An 18,368-nucleotide genomic window follows, 5' to 3' on the forward strand; every position below is an offset into this window, starting at 1 on the left:
TCTACTTGCTAGGATCGGCCGAAACGTTGCAACAACCCCAAAGTGTGCAACCTGTGGCACAAGTCCGGCGTTCGATACATGAAAACGTGTCAGCCTTGCCCGGACATTTACCCATGGACTGGAAAATCCGGAATCCGATCTTCCCGCATCGACAATGAAGTTGACGAACCGGCGCAATAAGACTCAGCATCGCCCAACACTTTGGGGATTGGGATCTTAGGCTCGCAGTAGGCAAGAAGGAACACTCCATTCACTGAGACGCCGAAATTAAAAAGCCACCCTTTATTGAAGCCCAAAATACGAAATTCACTCGTTAATTTTGTTTAACTAATTTAAAACTTTTAGCTAATTTCTTAGAGAGAAACAACGAACATAGATAATTTTTTGGAGCATGTTACTACAAATTATTTATTCCCTCTTAAATACTCAATACCTATGTCTGTAAATTCCTATAGATTTTTACGTATACGAATATTCTTGAAGTTGCACACGCAATCCCAGCAGGACGTTTGTAAACGTAAATCAATTAGGCATAGGACAATAGAAAACTAAGTTTAACAAATTGCGTGCTTGGTGCACCTCGTCTTTCTGTCGAATAATAGTAGGATTTGGATGCACCGAGTCCTTGGTTTTAGCCACGGAAAGCATTTAGAGATTAGCCTAATGTACTTTTTTGTTTCACTTGTGATAAAGAGTTACAGATGAATTTATATACTTTTAGATGTACACACAACTTTTCGAAAACATCATCCCTTATTCCATGTATATCGAAATCTTTCTGAGTTTTTTTTAAGATGAAAAAAAAAACACTCACTCAAACTTCTACTTTAGTACTGTTTTATCAGACCATTTTCTGCCACCCCCGAACCATTCCTTAACATTCATATTTTTAAATTTAATGCAGTAGGCGACAGTTTATTGATATAGTTTAATTCTTAGTCGTAGCTAAGGCATACCCAAGGGCAGTCAATCAGTGAATATACAAAAAGAGGAACATGAGCAAGAAATATATAAATAAGTCGAAAAGATTGCCAATACTTAGCCGTGCTTTAAAAAAAAAATAAATTCAGTTCATTGAAACGATGTTCAAGCCTATTTACCATTTAAGGCATATATATATGCGAAAGTATTAAGGGGATCCAAAATGCAATAATAGGAGATGATAATCGAATAGGTCAAGCTGAATATATTTTAAGGGCATATACAAATGGAAAGCTAAACTATTTACAGCAGGACGCAATATAAGAGAGCTTATTGACGAAACGAGTGAATTAAGTATTTTGTGCTAATCTGTGTAAAAAATAAAGAATATACTTTTACGAATGTATGCAAGTGTGTAATAAAATGTAATATTTAAATTGAGCTCCATTATTGAAGTATAAAAGGGTATACGCCCTATAAAAAGCATTTGCTGCAGGTGTTACAATTAATATTTTCGTGCTCACAACAATATTGAGTGCTATATAATTTGATGAGGTGATGAACCCTAGCGTGCAACCATGATTTGTAAAGGAGTATAAAAAGGACTACATGTTCAGAACTGAAAACACATCGAGCTCAGAACTTCCACTAGCAATGTGGGAAGCTTCGGTAGTTTTGGTTTTATTGATGGCTTCATGGGCTATCACCGGAGTGGATTGCGAATCAAAGTGCGTCAGCGCACGGCTCATCAAACGGTATCAGTTAAATGAAGAAACCTACGGCCCGAGAAGCTGCAGTGCTGAAAATTCTGATCAATTACGTGAAAAGCGCCGTGTTGACCCCACATTCTATGGCAACCCAAAGCCACGAGCGGAGCTCTTGGCAAACAAGTTTCACGTTAATTCGTACAACTTCGATCAGACGAATTCTTTGGTGGGCCTTGTGAATAAAATCGCCAAGGAGTACCTAAGCAAATGCCCACCGGTTATTTATTATGACAGTTTTGTAGAAAAATCAGACGGTCTGATTCTTGAGAATTTGTTCAAGGTAAGTCCAGCCATTCACTGAGGCTGAATGTAAAAAAATGAGAGTGGAGTGGAGAGCATTCAAGAAAAATAACTCGGTTTGTAGGAAACAGAATAACCGTTTTTTTTACCATTTGGCAGACTATCCCTATTACTTTTTACCATGGCGAAATAAACGCTGACTATGAAGCAAAAAATTCCCGGTTTACAAGCCATATTGATAGCAACTGCAAAAGCTACATTCTCTTTCTTTCGGACCCATTAATGACGCGGAGGATCCTAGGTCCGCAAACGGATAGTCGCGTAGTGCTTGTTTCGAGGTCCACACAATGGAAACTACGGGATTTTCTGTCATCAGAGTTGTCCTCGAACATTGTTAATTTGTTGGTAATTGGCGAGTCTCTTATGGCCGATCCAATGCGCGTGAGTATCGAGTGTTGAATAAAAAATACGAATATGCGTCCATAAAATAGACTGAACTAAACCACAGGAGCGTCCCTACGTACTGTACACCCACAAACTGTACGCTGATGGCCTCGGCTCCAATACGCCCATAGTTCTTACCAGCTGGATAAAGGGCGCCCTGTCCCGGCCGCACGTCAATCTCTTCCCACCGAAGTTTCAGTATGGTTTCGCAGGGCACCGGTTTCAGATTTCGGCCGCCAACCAGCCGCCCTTCATTTTCCGCATTCGCACTCTGGACTCCTCCGGGATGAGCCAGTTACGCTGGGATGGCATCGAGTTCCGGCTGCTGAGCATGATTTCGAAGCGCCTGAACTTTTCGGTGGATATCAACGAAACCCCAGCGCAGACCCTTAAGCGTGGAGTAGTCGACAACATACAGGAGCTGATTGTGAAGAAGGCCGTAGACATAGGAATGTCCGGTATTTACATAACTGAGGAGAGGCTGCGGGACTCCGACATGTCGGTGGGACACTCGCGCGACTGTGCAGCCTTCATAACACTCGCCTCGAAGGCACTGCCAAAATACAGAGCCATCATGGGTCCCTTCCAGTGGCCCGTCTGGGTGGCTCTGATTTGCGTGTACCTGGGAGGGATATTTCCGATTGTCTTCACCGACCGATTAACTCTTAGCCACTTGATGGGCAACTGGGGAGAGGTGGAGAACATGTTTTGGTACGTCTTCGGGATGTTCACAAACGCCTTCACCTTTACCGGAAAATACTCGTGGAGCAACACGCAAAAGATTTCCACCCGTCTCCTGATTGGCGCGTATTGGCTCTTCACAATCATTATTACCTCCTGCTACACTGGCTCCATCATTGCGTTTGTAACGCTGCCAGCGTTTCCCGACACCGTCGACTCCGTGCTGGACTTGCTGGGCTTGTTTTTCCGGGTGGGAACACTGGGTGAGTTAATGTCAAGCCAGACACATTTCGATCGCATTCGTACATTGGGAACTTACTCACTGTGCAGACAATGGGGGCTGGGAGACGTGGTTCCAGAACTCCACCCACACTCCGACGTCCAGGCTATACAAGAAGATGGAGTTCGTCGGGACCCTAGAGGAGGGCATTGGCAACGTAACGCAAAGCTTCTTTTGGAACTACGCCTTTCTGGGATCAAAGGCTCAGCTTGAGTACCTGGTTCAGTCAAATTTCTCAGACGAGTAAGGAAGATCGGTCTGGTATTTGAATCTGAAATCTAAAATTAATTTTTGTCTTTTGCCAGAAATATATCGCGCCGATCGGCGCTCCATCTGAGTGAGGAGTGTTTCGCCCTCTTTCAAATAGGATTTCTATTCCCGCGAGAGTCCGTGTACAAGCGCAAGATCGACTCGATGATTTTGCTGGCCCAACAGAGCGGTCTTATAGCCAAAATCAACAACGAGGTCAGCTGGGTTATGCAGCGCTCGGCTTCAGGTCGTCTGCTGCAGGCCAGTTCATCGAACTCTCTCAGGGAAATAATCCAGGAGGAGCGCCAGTTGACCACAGCGGATACGGAGGGCATGTTTTTGCTTATGGCGCTTGGCTACTTTCTGGGCGCCACAGCCCTCGTGTCCGAGATCGTTGGGGGAATAACGAACAAGTGCCGTCAAATCATCAAGCGCTCCCGCGCCTCCAGCTCTTGGTCCTCCCGCCACAGCTCTGCGGAAAGTGGGGCGATGCCGCGGACGGAGGCCGAGCAACTGGCCCATGATGACCGGAAGACCAGCCGGCGCGAAGCCGGCGAGGGCGGCCAGAAGATGAGCTTTGGAATGCGCGAGTTCAATCTCACTCGCACCACGTTGCGCGAGTTGTACGGAAGCTACAGCCGACCTGATCAGAGCTCCGGCCAGCAGGCAGCCCCCCATGAGCACTCGCACTCTGGCGCCGATAGGTGTCATTACTTGGAAGACGAAGAATCCCAGGAAGCAATCGCGTCCCTAGAGCGCTTAGACGATTTCATGGCTCAGATGGTTGGTGCCGAAAAAGATATTTCAGATGTTTCTTTCAGTCCTGACGAATTGTTTGGACCCAACCCAGAAGACGGAGAAACATCTGAAAATAAGCAGTTGTAAAAGTTTTGTTGGTTTACAATTCATGCAGTTTGGTTAAAGTTCACCTATAAAATTTTATGATACCTATATACTTCCTGAAGTTTTTGTTATTATATATTAAGCCCAAACAACACACAAAAATCATTTAAGGCAGGTTCTCACCTTGTGGCGAAAAAAAATCGATTTTTTTTTTGGCTTTTCGTATATGTTTTAAGAATGTGCTTAACAAATTTCAGATCAAAATTTGAAAAAATACAAGAGTTACAGGCCTTTACATGGGGCACATGTCGAGCACCGGCCATTTGGAGGCAACAAATTTAAACGCGCTTATCTCGGAACCACGTTTTCGGACCTTACGGAAGTAATTGAAGGCGTTAGCCAATCGTCATCAAATTTTCTTTTAAATTTTCCTAATTGTTTCCTTTAACTAATGAACTAGGATTATCAAAAAATATAGAAAACAGTTTATTTGAGAAAATAATTAATGAGAAAAAAAGGGAGAAAATCGTAAATTTTTTTCTAAAGCTAATAACTTTTGCAATTTTCATTTTTTTTTTTCTGATCCTAGTTCATTTTATGCACAGTACTGTACACTTTAAGAATCCTTTTGGTTTTTGTGTTTCCGATTACCCGTTTTGGCTGAATCACTTCCGTAAGCGGTACACCTTTTCGCCGACATGCCGCCACTGAGGAACGCCCCCTCCCACCCCTTTTTTGATTTTTTCGATTTCGAATTTTTTTTCGCAAAATAAATATGTTTCCAAATAAAGTTAAAAATTTCAGCTTTTTATCTTTAACCGCAGGGCCGGAGAAACAGTTTTGAGTGGGGTCATGACCTCACAAATTTTCAATATCCCCCCCCCCGCCCCTTTTGTTTCAAAATCATTCCAAATCATGATGAGGGAAACACTGTTGACATAATATAGGTAAGTATAAATTTTAATAAAACAACAACACCAATCAATCAAAATGCAACAGGTAAAAAAAACTATTTTAAATGTAAAATGTTAATTAAAATCCATTTAATATTAATGTAATGTTAATTTAATGTTAAAATAATGTTAATTTAATATAATGTAAATGTAATGTTAACTAAATGTTAATTAAATTAATATGGCCACGTCAGCGACAATGATAATTAATTATTTTTTTCGTTTTCTCGCACCTATAATTCCCAAGTGGTTCTGGCTGATTCGTAGTGGGATACCCCTTGATTTTGGTCAATTTCTCAGTTCTCCGGGATGACCGGCAGTTTCTCTAAGAAACTTTTTCCGGTCTCTGGAAGTGTGTGTGTGTGCGTGTGTGTTAGTGACGTGGTTCCAGAGTGGGAGAGAGTATCTGGCCAACTCCTCCTACTGGAGTCCACTCCCGGATGCAGTGCATCATGGGTCGACTCCTCCTACTGGAGTCCACTCCCGGATGCAGTGCACCATGGGTCGACTCCTCCTACTGGAATCCACTCCCGGATGCAGTGCATCTTGGGTCGACTCCACCTACTGGAGTCCACTCCCGGATGCAGTGCACCAGGGGTCGACTCCTCCTAGGATGCACTGCATCATGACCTGACTTGGCATGAACTTAAAGGTGCCCGATCCCTTCCTGCATGTAGTGGACTCTAGGATGCAGGGCATCCAAACCTGAAAAGGTGAGTTGCAGTTTTTTTTAATTATGTGATGACGTGGCTTTTGTAAAAAAAATGCAGTCAATTAATTCAATTTTTTTATATTTTTTTTTTCAGGTTTTTGGTTGTGTATTTGGCTGATTGCAGAAAATAATTGGTGACACCATCCAACTTGTAACTTGAAGTTCGACATCAGGATGCACTGCACCAAAGTTATTACGCAGTGAGTACATCCTTTAGACAATAAATAATTAAGTTATATATTTTAAAAAATCATAAATATTTTGACAAAGAAACTAAAAGAAACAGATAAAGATCTGAAAGTTTTCAAGAACATGAAAGAAATTTGAAAGGTAAATTTTATCAAATATTGAACTTGAAGTACATGAAAATCAAACACAATTAATAATTGTAAACAAGTAGCGACATATAATATAAATATATATAGTATAGGTATATATAGTAATAGTTGTAAGAATGCGGTTACCGGAAATATATATTATGCTGACACCACATAAATGGACTGGACAACAGGCTGCAGGATCAATTATGAATGGCGTGATCTTCTATTGAACTCCACTCCAGGATGCAGTGCATCACCTCATTGGGGTATGTATTTTTTAAACAACCGATTTGTATAAAATAATTTAACTAATATTTTGGAATGCTTCTTTTCATTACAGGTGATGACTATACCTTTCTACTTGGAGTGTACTTCAAGATGCAGTGAATCAATAACCCAAAGAGGTAAATACCTTTTTTACTAATACCTTTTTTACTAACAAATTTATTCTAACTATTATTATTTGTTACAAATTATTTATTATTATTTTTTTTTCTTATTTAATTTCAGGGTAAAGTGTAAAGTGTACATGTTGCGGATAAAGTGGTTGCAGTGGTTATCTTATTGAACTCCACTCCAGGATGCAGTGCATCACCTCATTGGGGTATGTATTTTTTAAACAACCGATTTGTATAAAATAATTTAACTAATATTTTGGAATGCTTCTTTTCATTACAGTGATGACTATTCCGTTCTGCTTGGAGTGAACTTCAAGATGCAGTGAATAAAAAACCCAAAGAGGTAAATACCTTTTTTTACTAACAAAATAATTCTAACTATTATTATTTGTAACAAATTATTTATTATTATTTTTTTTTCTTATTTAATTTCAGGGTAAAGTGTTAAGTGTTAATGTTGCGAATAAAGTGGTTGCGGTGATCATCTTACTTCAAGAAGACGAAAGATTGCAGTGCAGATCAAGGAGCTAACTGAGTAAGTACCAATCTGAAAAGATTTATTTATGATAATCTCATAATTATTTAAGTAGTTTTTACATTAAGTTGGAAAAAGCTTAACTTGGGAAGTATTTGGGAGAGTTACTATCTATCTATTTAAATAGAAACTGATTTAATTGGGCCGTGGTAAAGGCGGGATTTCTCTTCGTTTTTCTTCGATATACTCTATATGCAGGGCCGGAGAAACAGTTTTGAATCATACATTCAACTGATAATAATGGATATAAATAAATTTTTTTCTACAAGTCAAGCATTTTGGGGTGTTGAATTCCACACCCGCTAAGATTTGGCGTGTGGAGTGCTCAACACCCGGTATACACCTTCCGCCGGCCCTGTTTAACCGTTTTCTCAAAAAAATTGATAAATTGACACCGATAAATTCGCAATTTAGCTCTTAATCATTAAGAAACTGCATTTTCAAAATTTTCATTGCTGATCAATATTTTGACCACTGTTCATGTCAGATTTTTCCAAGTTTTGGATAATGTTCTTTTGCGTGGACTTTTCAGCACTTCCAGATTCCATATCTTCTCCAATTTAAACGCGATTTAAATCATTTTAAAAATTATTTAATTATTATTATTAAATTATTATCGATTGTATGATGAGATTTCAGACACCAGGCGAACATAATTCATAGTAGCGTGCATCTGGTAAATATCCAAAGACATTTTATTTCATTTCAATTTTATTATCTCCTTAATAAATAGGAACCTACTTATTATCATTAAACCCTATTATATTATTATTATTTTTACATTATATTATATTATATTATATTAAATTACAAAGTTATATTCGCAAAGGCGCGTATTCAAGTTTCTGAAATGTTTGTTAAATGCTCCGAAAGCCCATTAAATATATTTAGGATTAGCACCTTTGTAAATTATTTTAAATTTATATTCTGTATAACACATATTTAATTGTGTGGGCTTAGTAAGCTTAGTAAGTTTAATTAAATTAAGCCGGGCTTACGGTCTTCATGTCTGGTGTTTAACAATTGGTAACAAAGCATGAGAGCGAGCGGACATGCGCAGTTGAAGTTGTTTTTTGGCTTAGTTGGTGGTGCTCACAACAGCCAACTTCTAGCAACCAACTTTTGGCTACAAAAGTGGTTAGCAAGCGGTCAAATTCGGCATTCGTTGCTACCGAGTCGTACGGTTTTGTTATGGTCAGACAAGTTGGTAAGACTCGCAGAAAATGAAAAAAGGCTGAAGGTAGTGGCAGGAATTTTTCGACCGGATGTGAGCCTGCGTGACAATTAAAAATTAGGACCCAGTGAATGCTCCGGAGCCTCTTAGTTAGATAATCGCAGTCAGAGACGGTCCGCGGCCAAGCATGTTCTTTCGTCGAATTTTGGAACGCAAGGATAGCACAAGTGATGTGTCGCTCCCTCTAACAACTGCGAAAAGTGCCCAAGTGCAAGCCAACAGCGAGGACAGCGAAAGTGTCGCCTACGTGAGTGGAGCCGGCAGTGAAGTCAAGGACAGCAATAACAATCAGTCAGTGGGCAGTGGGGGTTTGCTGGAGCAGACCTCTCTGATAAAAACCATGCGCCGGGCGGAGGCCCCGATCGGGGCCGTGCAGCTGACGCCGTTGTGGGAGCACATCCTGCGCACCCGCCGCCTACCGGAAACCATTTGCCCCAGCGCCCTCTTCGCCGAGTTTCGCGAGCGGCTGCAGGATCCGGAATGGCAGGTGCGCCAGCACGCCCTGCGCGTATTCGTCGACGTTCTGGTGGTGATGCAAGACGAAGCCGACGGCTACATGGAGCGGCAGCAGCTCATCGGGCTGCTGGTCGAGAACCTGGGCCACCAGGCGCCAACTGTGCGCAAGGGGGCCCTCGACTGCCTGCGGGTCTACCTGGCCGAGACCGCCAGCCCGGAGGCGGTCATGCTCGAGGTCCTCGACGCCGGACTTACGAAGCAGGCCCAGCTGCAGCTGCAGTCCGGCCTCATGGGTCGCCCCAGCTGCGGAGTGCTGCTGTCCCTTCCCGCCCTCCTGCAATCAACGATGCACACTCCCCAGCGACACCTCATCGCCCAGAGCACACTGGACCGGGTGGCGCAGCACATGGACCAGTTGGCCCAGCAGGAAATCACAGTGAACGTCCTAACCAAGATCAGGGAGCTTTTGGGGGTTCACGAGTTCGAGGACATTATGAGTGGCGTGGGTCGCGGCGATGCCCTAGCGAAATACTTTCGACTATGCCAGGTCTACGGGGTCTCCGGCAAACCAAAGAAAAACGCAGGCGAGCTGAAAACGGGGGCCTGGCGGGCCCTTCCGCGTGAACAAAGTTGGAGAAGCAGCAGCGCCTTGCAGAGCTTGGATTCCTCGATCCAGTCGCAGTCCAACTGTCCAGAGAAGGGAAAAGTCATAATGGAAACCGAGATCAAGATCAACGACGACACAGTGACCATGCGCATCCTAGAGGCGGACACCGAGACAGAGGGTTCGGACAGTCCGGCCAGAAGCTGCTCCAAGGACGAGGAGTCTGCAAATCTAGTGTGCCACGCCCTCCTGTCCAGCGCCAACAGCCGCCACGAGCTCAATACTGGGGCAGGCATTGTGCAGGTCATAAGTGATTCGGAGTTGGATGAGCCGCACACCGTCAAGCCTGGGAGTGTTTCCGAACCAAGTACGCCGTCCCGCGCGCTGAAGCGCGTTACTTTCGGCGGGGAGATTGTCAAGATGCGGACTCCCGACAGCGACGCCGCCTCTTCCACGACCCACTTTCGGAGCCCTGCTGCGGCCGCCCAGAGTGCTGCCACCTTGAGCTTGGAGGATGCTTCGCCCTCTCCCACGACCTCGCCAGTGGAGGAGCAGCCCGACCTGGTTGCACCAAGACCGCCCAGCAACGACAGGACGACGGCACTCGTCGTGGAGATCCCTTCGGACAACACCAAGCCCCTGCTGCAGGCCCGACCCTTCAGCTCGCAGTCACCGCGGCATCAGAACGACGCGACCTTTGATCTGCCTTCGCAGTCCAGCAATCCCCGCCAGCGACAAGAAGCCGAGGACAGGCCATCGCCATCACCCCGCTCGCCGGCATTCAGAAGCCGCAGTTCCAGCCCGACAGGGAGCAACATCGTCAGCCCCAAAGTGCCGCACAAGCAAATCGAGGTGTTGCACAACCTGCAGCGGGATCCCTCGCCGCGATCCCTCCGCCGGTCTGAGGACTTGGGGGATGGGAGGGCCATTCCTGCAGCCGGCAATCCCTCTGCCTCGCCTACACAGCCGCAGGGTACCAGAGCCGCCTCTGCAGTGTCTGCCGAGTCGCCGGCGACGCCCAAGTCCTGGGAGGACCTGGACATTGTCAACATAAAGACGCTGATGGATCTGCGATCTGGGGTAAGTTCCCTGGCACGCTTACCAGCCAAATCGCCGTAATTGCAGCAAAATTAGTGGCCGACATTTAGCAGTCCCCGTGTAATTGCACTCCTCTATCCGAATCCTCGCCTGGGCTACTTTCTGCGACCAAAAATAAAGCAATGAAATTAAAGCACACGCTACCCCAGCGCGGGTTCCGGGTCGCCGAGCGCTTCGGGTCCTAACTGGGTCACTAGGATATGTACAATTTCATATGCGTTCATATTTCTGCCTTCATAATGGCAGCCGCCCGGCTTTATTGCGGACCAGACACGCATCACTCCACCCCAGCCGGTGTTGCCATTACAATCGCTATTACACCGCTTACACCGGCGACCCCTCGCTTATTAATGAAAATTTCACCGATAAGCTCCTCCTCCCTCCCCTTCTGGCCAGCAATCATATGGGTGACTATAGAAAACAATGCCGGCTTCAGCCAAGCTTTTGTACCAATGACCTATTAATTTTTTGACGTATAGGGTCGAAAGAAAAATAGTTGTGAAAATTTGTAGTTGTCGAACAAGTTGAATAACGTTCGTTGGAAGCTAGAGCAAGTAACCAAACTTGAAAATAATAAAATACGTCTTCTATGCAACTATTTCTACTAGCTAAAAGGTTTATTGCAAGTTTTGGAACTCCAAAATAGTTATATTTTCTGATAATTTCTGAAAAGTGCGTCAGCAGAATAAAACGTGATGTAAGGCAGGAGGCAGTTGCTGTATGCCTCAGATATGCCTCTTATCACAACCAACTTTTTGAGTGGTGCACAAAAACTTTCTGATTCCGGTAACAGTTGCATGTTGCATGGATTGGATTGTTTTGTTGGGGAGCTGCAGCTGTAGCAAAGAGACCCGGCAGTGGCGTAGCTGACCGGTCAATCATTTAACTGCACGCGATTTTCATAGCGCCAAGCACAAAAACAAGAGTCAGAACAATAACTTTCGCAAAGCTTGCAACTCGTATGCGACGATAAAATGGCAGGACCACCATTTCTGAACGATGTTTGATGAAGACGCTGGACGTTGGGAGAGGAGGGAGCAGAGCGTGACAAGAACTGGGTCAGTCCGGGCACAAAATAAATTACATTAACCGAAATTATAGCGCGTACCAAATACAAGCAGGGCGGTACGCGATTGCCGACCACTGGCTCCTCGGTCCTTACCCAGACCTGGCCCGCCAAAAAAATTCAAAAGCTTCACTCCTTTAATATTACTTATTTGAAGCAGGTTTAAGGGTAAGAGCACTAAGCTTAACCAGATAGTCAATAAGCTTCACAAGTCAGTTTGAAATTTCAATTCCAATTTCAAAGTGTCATTTTAAGTAAAATGCCTTTCCCTCCATTTTAAAGCTCCTGAAAAACAACGATGTTATAATTTTGGTTCACTAATTTCATACAGATTTTTTTATATTTTCTATGGCAGCCACATAAAAAGTAGTCCGACTTTTATGTATTTAATGTATTATGTATGCATTATGTATTAAATGACTCAACACTCCAAAAATCCTGCTAGTGTGATAAAAACAACGACGTTACAATTTCTTCTCCTTCACTGCGTTGCAAACTTCTGTCAGAAGTTATAATAGCCTCGGCACGAGTATAAAAATTTAATAGAATACCATTTATGCCATAAATTGCACATTTAGTCGTTGAAACTGGCCTTTACAAATAATTTCTGTGGCATACATATTTATGCAGAATTCGCCAAATTAGCGCAAATAGGCCATAAAACACTAGCCACGACAAAGTGTACTTAGCAATTATTCATTTTTCCTGGCGCTTTTCGCAGGACTGGCGCAACCGTCTGATGGGCTTCGCCGAACTGGAGGTCGCACTGAGCTCCTCGAGGAGTTTGGCCCTGGTGCAGCCGCACCTTGACAGTCTGCTGCGAACCCTTCTATCATCGGAGCGCCACCTGGAGGTGGCGGAGCTGAAGCGAGAGCTGTTGGTCAACCTGATCTCACGTCTGCCGTTGGACAACTTAGAGGAGCGCACACCGCAGATCCTGACGGGCCTTTGTCGACAGGGCAACGCTGGAGCGAACAGAGCTTGCAAGGCCCTGATGCAGCGTCTTCCCGCTGGGACCATTGTGGCCAAGCTGACCTCGCCGGACTTCCTGCACGCAAAGAGTTCGAAGGCAAGGGTTTTTTTTTTTAAGAAATTGAACTTAAACTCATCCCCACTAACCGCAGTTCCGGGACCATGCGCTCCGGATGTCCATCTTTGCACTGATGACCTTCCCGGGCACCTGTTTCGACATCAACCTCCTGACGACCCAGGCCGTCTACTCCTTGCTCAATCGCAAACGCCGAGTGCGACAGGCTGCCCTGGAGGTGGTCGCCGTCCTGGCCGACCTTTCGTCGACGAAGAAGGTCCTCGCCATCGTCTCGGAAATGGCCGCAGGCGTGGAGCTCGGACCCCTTGTGTTGGAGGCGGCCAGTGCGCGCCTCTCGCGCCTGCAGCTGCCCATTGTGACGCCTGACAGTGGGGTTCTGTTCGCCTCTAACCAGACCGATCAGCCGAGATCCATGCGTTCCGGAGCGGATGTGGACTGGATTTGCCTGGGGGAGGGGTCCGCCTCGCCCAACTCCATCAAGAAGCGACGCATGAGGGCTGCAACCAGTCAGCGGGACGTAGTTGAGAGCGCGGAAGCACTGGTCAAAAAAGATGCGTTTCACAGGTACGAATGTCAAGACATATGCATTACAATTGAGTTCCGACAGGGAATTTGTGAAAAGTGTGTCAACCAACCGAAGCAAAATATTTTTTGGGTATCAGAAAAAGTTAATACAAGTTGGAATTTATAAATATTTTAAGTCAGTAGCACAAACTTAATAAGAACTCATTCGAACACTCTCAGTTTCAGCCATCCCAACGAGAGCCTGTATCGCCATTCCTTCCACTCGCCCCCCGAAACTTTTGAAATGACTAGCCCCACAAATGTAAGTGTAAAGCACTGTACCGACAACGAATGCTAATTGTTTTTTACTTCTAGAACTTTTCGCAAAGACTAAGTTTTGGGGCTAGGACGAACAATGGTAAGGGGTATAGACTATTTGTTTAATGTTTCAGAAACTTTACATCACCTTCTGCTTCTCCAGTAGGAAATCAGTCCTTTGTGGATCGGCGGTTGGTGGCCAAGGCGTGCTCCGATACTTCGATGGATGGACGAAGTACTGACAGCACGACCACCACCTGCAGCAGTGGGAGTGCAACGGGCAGTTTCATCCAGCTTTCTTCCCGCGCCGGAAGTCAATTTGCCAACTCCAGGTCAATTATGTTATAGGCACTACAAAAAAATGGCTTAATAATGGTGAATCGTTACCACAGGTTTCCCGCTATGAGCCAGCACACGGACTTTGTTAACAACTTTATGCGAGGCATGCACCGCAGCACAAACTCCTTCTCCGTGGAAGGACCGGCGTACCCGAAAGTCAGTTATACGAACCCAAAGTCCCAGCAGGTGCTGCGCAAGAAGCTCCACCACCAGCACTCTTTTACGAAGCTGCGCAACGCAGGACTAGCTCAAGGCAGGTTCCCCCTCGGTGATCTCCCGACCAATTTCCACGTTAACATAATTACTTTAATTGGTATCTAGATTTCGAAAGGGGCAAATTAATCGAATCGCCGCTGGGGCGGCAGAACCGCTTTTCCATGGACAACCAGCAATCGGCGGACCACGAGGACGCCAGCTCTGCAAAGTCGATGTAAGTGTTGACTTCATATCTCAATTTAGGCACCGGCATTAAAACCATTCAGTCGACACTGGGATTTCCCCTTGCACAAAGTTAACCTACATTTTTGAGCACCCCGCTCAGATATTTATTCGAGCACCGGCCGGGGTGGAACTCATGGGGAGGAGCGAGTTCCCGTCAACGAATTCAGTTTTGCGCCCGGCACACGCACCTCCTCACCGAATTTCAGCCTTAAAGGTGTCGGGTTATTTAACCTAAATAATTTAAATGCGCAGTGGAAACCGCGCTGGTGAAACTCAAGAAAGTGGCAAGGGACATCGATCAACGTCGCCGCAAACCTTCAAGTGACCACTGCCGATTCGGCATACTAATTTTTTTTTACCAATTAAAGTGCCTGATTTAATGTTATTTGCCGGGTTTTTTTTTAGTTCCTGTAAAGTTTAAAGTTTAAAAATAATGGTAAAAATTGTGCAGAAAGGGTAACTACTCTCGTTGTCCAAGCTTTCAATAATTACCTCTTAAGTATTCTTGGGGACATGGCAACTTGTTGTATTGCCAACTTCGGAACTTTCCACGATAACACGAAGGCGCACGAAGATGACTAAGAGGTCCTTGTCCAGAAACCGGAACGCCTAAAGGCAAATGCCACTACTCCGCGAAGACCAGTGGCCACTTAGCTTGGAAGTCCGTTGCTGGTTAGCGCCAGACTATCCCACGACCTTTCTGTGGCTTTGACTTGGCGCCCAGTGGGGGGCGGGGGTGGCGTCGTTTTAACCATTTGCTGTGTATTGGTGACTGCTTGGAAAACGCAATGTCCTGTTTTTCGTTTGCAACTTTGGCTTTGTAGTGGGTTCCCGGTATGGAAATGGCCAAAACGAATGGCGACGAGTGTTGCAAACAGTCAGCAAAGTTGAGTGGCTCGAAGTGGTTGGCAATCGCGGTTAGCTGGAGTATGTGTTGTGTCCAGTAGAAAACAGCCAGGATAATTATCCAATCGAATCGGGCTAGGGTTAAAAATGCAGAATGTTTTATCCTGCGCCTCGCAGCCGTCCGATCTGCTGCGAAAGACACGTACCCTTCTCCATTCCGTCAAGACATGCATCTGCCACAGGGCCGCGCAGGCATACTCCACTATACGTGGGGCTCCTTGCGGCCACAATTCGGTCTGCGGCACCTGCTGCACCGACACAGCTCTAGAGTCCGTAAAATCGATGAATGTTGATACAGATAGACAGTTAGCCGATTATCAGTCAACTATTGCCGTATTCGAACCACCTGCCGACACTAAAAAAGTCACGGTTTTTGCCGGGTATGAGGAGTTGTAAGTGGATTACAAATCTTTCCAGCTTTATACTAACCTGTTTATTTTCTGCCCTTCACAGGGATGGGGAAATTGCCAAGGCAGCTGAGCCTTTGGTGGCGGCAGACAAGGACGTGGCAGAAGGCTCTCCTCTCTCCGTAAGGTCTACGAGCTATTCGCAAAAGTCGACAGCCTCGGCGAAGTCGCTTGGCAGCCAGAGTGAGACTGGCAAGCGATCCTCCTCGTCCAGCGGCCTCCGTCCCGACGCCAAGATGGAGGTGCTGAGCCTGGAGCACGATCCTGTCGAGGCCTTCGGGGAGCTGGTTGTGGACGAAGTGGAAGACGAGACGGAAACGGAAACGGAACTCGCTCGCCACGAGGAGTCGCTCAAACTCAACGGAAGCCAGAATAGCCTCCACAGCAAAACGGAGAGCATAAAAACACAGCTGGAGGACACCACACCGCAGCTCTCGAGAGCCCAGTCGGTGAAATCGCTGCCCATAGAGGAGGACATTGAGGGTAGTAACAGTTTTGTGGTAGTCGGGGAAGTACAGAACGACCTGGAGGCAACGCCGCCAGAGTCCACGTTGGTGGACCCGTTTCAGGAGGAGACTGAAGCTGCGAGCGAATCTGCCAAATTGGAAGTCCATGCGTTTGCCCCAAAGCTGGTTCCTCCCCACGACGACATAGTGATCCACTCTCGCAGCATTTCCCTGGACTCGCTTTATGGGGCAAGGCCAGGATCGAAGCAGGGATCCCTGGACACCAGCACGAGCACTACGGACAACACCTCCCAGTCCGGTTCCCAGATGGAAAAAGCGGGCATCCCCGGAAAAGCCCAACATACGCCGCTCAAGCAGAAGTCCAAGACATCGTACTTCCTGAGGGCACAGCGACGGGTCTCACCCGTTAAACTGGCCATTAAAATGTCTCAGGCGGAGCTCTTCCCGCAGAACATGGTGCGCTTTGACAAGCCCCGCGAGGCCCTGCTAAAGACTTTCGACCAGCTGGACTCGGGCAACTGGGAGATGAACATGACTGGCTTGAAAAGCATGGTGCGGCTGATCCGCTACCATGCCGACACACTGGACAATCAGATGCATATGACCTGCATTCAGCTCACCCGCTCAGTCCGGAACCTGCGCTCCCAGGTGGCTCGTGCTTCCTGCCAAGCCGCCGCCGAGTTGTTCTCCCTCAAGTCGAACAGCCTCCAGCAGGAGTGCGACGATCTGGTATGTGCCCTTCTGCACCGCACGGCCGACACCAACCGCTTCCTTCGCGCCGACGCCACACGCGCCCTGGAGTCGATGGTGGATCACGCACAGCCGCTGAAGATATTAAATATCCTGGCGTCGAAAGGAGCCCAGCACCAGAACGCCCTGGTGCGCACCACATCCGCGAAACTGCTTTTCAGACTGGTCGAGCGACTGGGCAGCGATCGAATCTACGCCATGGCGCGCGAGAGCCGCGACAAGTTCTTCGTGGTAGGGGCCAATCTGCTGCAGGAGGGCAGCCTGGAGACCCGCAGCTACGCCAAGTCCTTGTTCCGTGCCCTTTCGGAACACCATAGTTACCAGCGACTGCTGCTAGAGGTGATACCCCCGCGCACTTACAGGAATGTGGAGAAGACGCTGAGAAGCATCACACGTTAATATCGCTATGACATCTGATCTGTACAGTCACTGAAAGCTTGCATATAAGGACACGCATTGAACTAGATATTTAACACAAGCACTTGAGAACGTTCTAACGTTATTCAGTGTATTTATAGGCTATATCTAAAAAACCAATAAAAACATTGTTATAGCTCGAAATTGTAACTGCATTCATTGGAAATACTAGAACATGACGACACCCTTACTTTATCTTAATCTTTTTCTTAAGCTACACCTAGAAGCTATTTAAAATCTTTCTCATGCTCTAAGGCAACCTGCCTTTGCTGTAGTTGCGCTGGTCCGACCTCCGGCTGCCGCCCTGCATGTGCTGGTGATGTTGCTGCGGTTGCTTCATTGGTCGGTTACGGTCCATTACAGAGCTGTCACTGCGGCGCCGTACCTCTCCGTTCTTCCCAAACGGATTGCGGTCGTAGGGCTTGGCGCCGTGCAAACTGTGCCGAGCATGGCGCTGGGGCGATGCCTGTGATGGCGCCTCCATCATGAACGGGTTGCGCAGGCGATTCTGGTTAAAGGAAGTTGGCTGCTTGGCTCTGTCAGCACCCTGCTGCTTGATGGTGATCTTCTTCTGAAACAACTCCAGGCCCTGGTAAAGCTCCAAGGCAAAGGGTACCGCACACAAGCGCTGGTAGGTGACAAACCCAAAGCTTCGTTGGCGCCCCGTGTTGTCCGTGGGTATCCGGACTCCCTCTATGGGACCGGCTTGCAGAAACACCTCGTAGAGGATCTCCTCCGTCACGCGCTCGTCCAGATTGGCGCAAAACAGCGTCCGCTGATCCTCGTCCTCCTCTTCGTCCTCAACCTCGAGTTCCTCCTCAGCAAGGTCGCCGACTGCACCGCTGAGGGGGAACGGGCAAAAAGGGCTGCAGCAGCTGTGGGGGGCCGTACCCGTGGCCGTTAATGTGCGCGGACGGGAGCATCATCGGCATGGCCGATGTGCCGTTGTACATTTGCTGCATCAACGCCT

General features: G+C 46.6%; 4 protein-coding genes and 1 long non-coding RNA gene across 5 annotated transcripts in view; 4 read left to right on the top strand and 1 right to left on the bottom strand.

Moving 5' to 3' along the window:
• The window catches only part of LOC108091512 (mucin-5AC), a 32,602-nt gene extending 31,240 nt beyond the window's left edge, over window positions 1–1,362 (top strand). The window contains 1 exon segment of the mRNA XM_017190761.2: window positions 13–1,362. Within this exon segment, the coding sequence (XP_017046250.2) occupies window positions 13–180 (168 nt within the window). The 3' untranslated portion in view covers window positions 181–1,362.
• A 213-nt stretch (window positions 1,363–1,575) lies between these two features.
• On the top strand, window positions 1,576–4,467 carry LOC108091412 (ionotropic receptor 21a). The gene is made up of 5 exons (XM_017190603.1): window positions 1,576–1,968; window positions 2,088–2,369; window positions 2,437–3,316; window positions 3,384–3,576; window positions 3,639–4,467. Exons 1-5 carry the CDS (start codon window positions 1,576–1,578, stop codon window positions 4,465–4,467), a joined length of 2,577 nt encoding a protein of 858 aa, XP_017046092.1.
• Window positions 4,468–6,640: 2,173 nt separating this feature from the next.
• Window positions 6,641–7,276, top strand: LOC122320025. The gene is made up of 3 exons (XR_006245450.1): window positions 6,641–6,676; window positions 7,089–7,151; window positions 7,244–7,276. It is a non-coding gene; the product is annotated as an uncharacterized LOC122320025 (long non-coding RNA).
• A 1,297-nt stretch (window positions 7,277–8,573) lies between these two features.
• Window positions 8,574–17,542, top strand: LOC108091484. The gene is made up of 9 exons (XM_017190705.1): window positions 8,574–10,717; window positions 12,523–12,870; window positions 12,926–13,413; window positions 13,594–13,675; window positions 13,729–13,771; window positions 13,835–14,003; window positions 14,064–14,263; window positions 14,332–14,440; window positions 15,811–17,542. The coding sequence occupies exons 1-9, from the start codon at window positions 8,705–8,707 to the stop codon at window positions 17,378–17,380; spliced, it is 5,022 nt and encodes a 1,673-aa protein (XP_017046194.1). The 5' UTR covers window positions 8,574–8,704; the 3' UTR covers window positions 17,381–17,542.
• LOC108091482 (RNA-binding protein 7) lies at window positions 17,537–18,320 on the bottom strand (the record flags this gene model as incomplete). The annotated part of the gene is made up of 1 exon (XM_017190702.2): window positions 17,537–18,320. A coding segment is annotated over one exon (672 nt), but the record flags the coding sequence as incomplete, so codon positions are not given.
• Between the last annotated feature and the right edge of the window lie 48 nt (window positions 18,321–18,368).

This window comes from Drosophila ficusphila, unplaced genomic scaffold, assembly GCF_018152265.1.
Source record: "Drosophila ficusphila isolate 14025-0441.05 unplaced genomic scaffold, ASM1815226v1 contig_412, whole genome shotgun sequence".
Taxonomy (NCBI): domain Eukaryota; kingdom Metazoa; phylum Arthropoda; class Insecta; order Diptera; family Drosophilidae; genus Drosophila; species Drosophila ficusphila.

Coding starts and splice junctions, on each gene's coding strand:
- LOC108091412 (XM_017190603.1), top strand. CDS start 1,576: ATGTGGGAAGCTTCGGTAGTTTTGGTTTTATTGATGGCTTCATGGGCT. Junction 2,370..2,436: donor TTATGGCCGATCCAATGCGC/GTGAGTATCGAG, acceptor ACTAAACCACAG/GAGCGTCCCTACGTACTGTA. Junction 3,317..3,383: donor TTTCCGGGTGGGAACACTGG/GTGAGTTAATGT, acceptor CTCACTGTGCAG/ACAATGGGGGCTGGGAGACG.
- LOC108091484 (XM_017190705.1), top strand. CDS start 8,705: ATGTTCTTTCGTCGAATTTTGGAACGCAAGGATAGCACAAGTGATGTG. Junction 13,414..13,593: donor AAAAAAGATGCGTTTCACAG/GTACGAATGTCA, acceptor GAACACTCTCAG/TTTCAGCCATCCCAACGAGA. Junction 14,004..14,063: donor AGTCAATTTGCCAACTCCAG/GTCAATTATGTT, acceptor TCGTTACCACAG/GTTTCCCGCTATGAGCCAGC.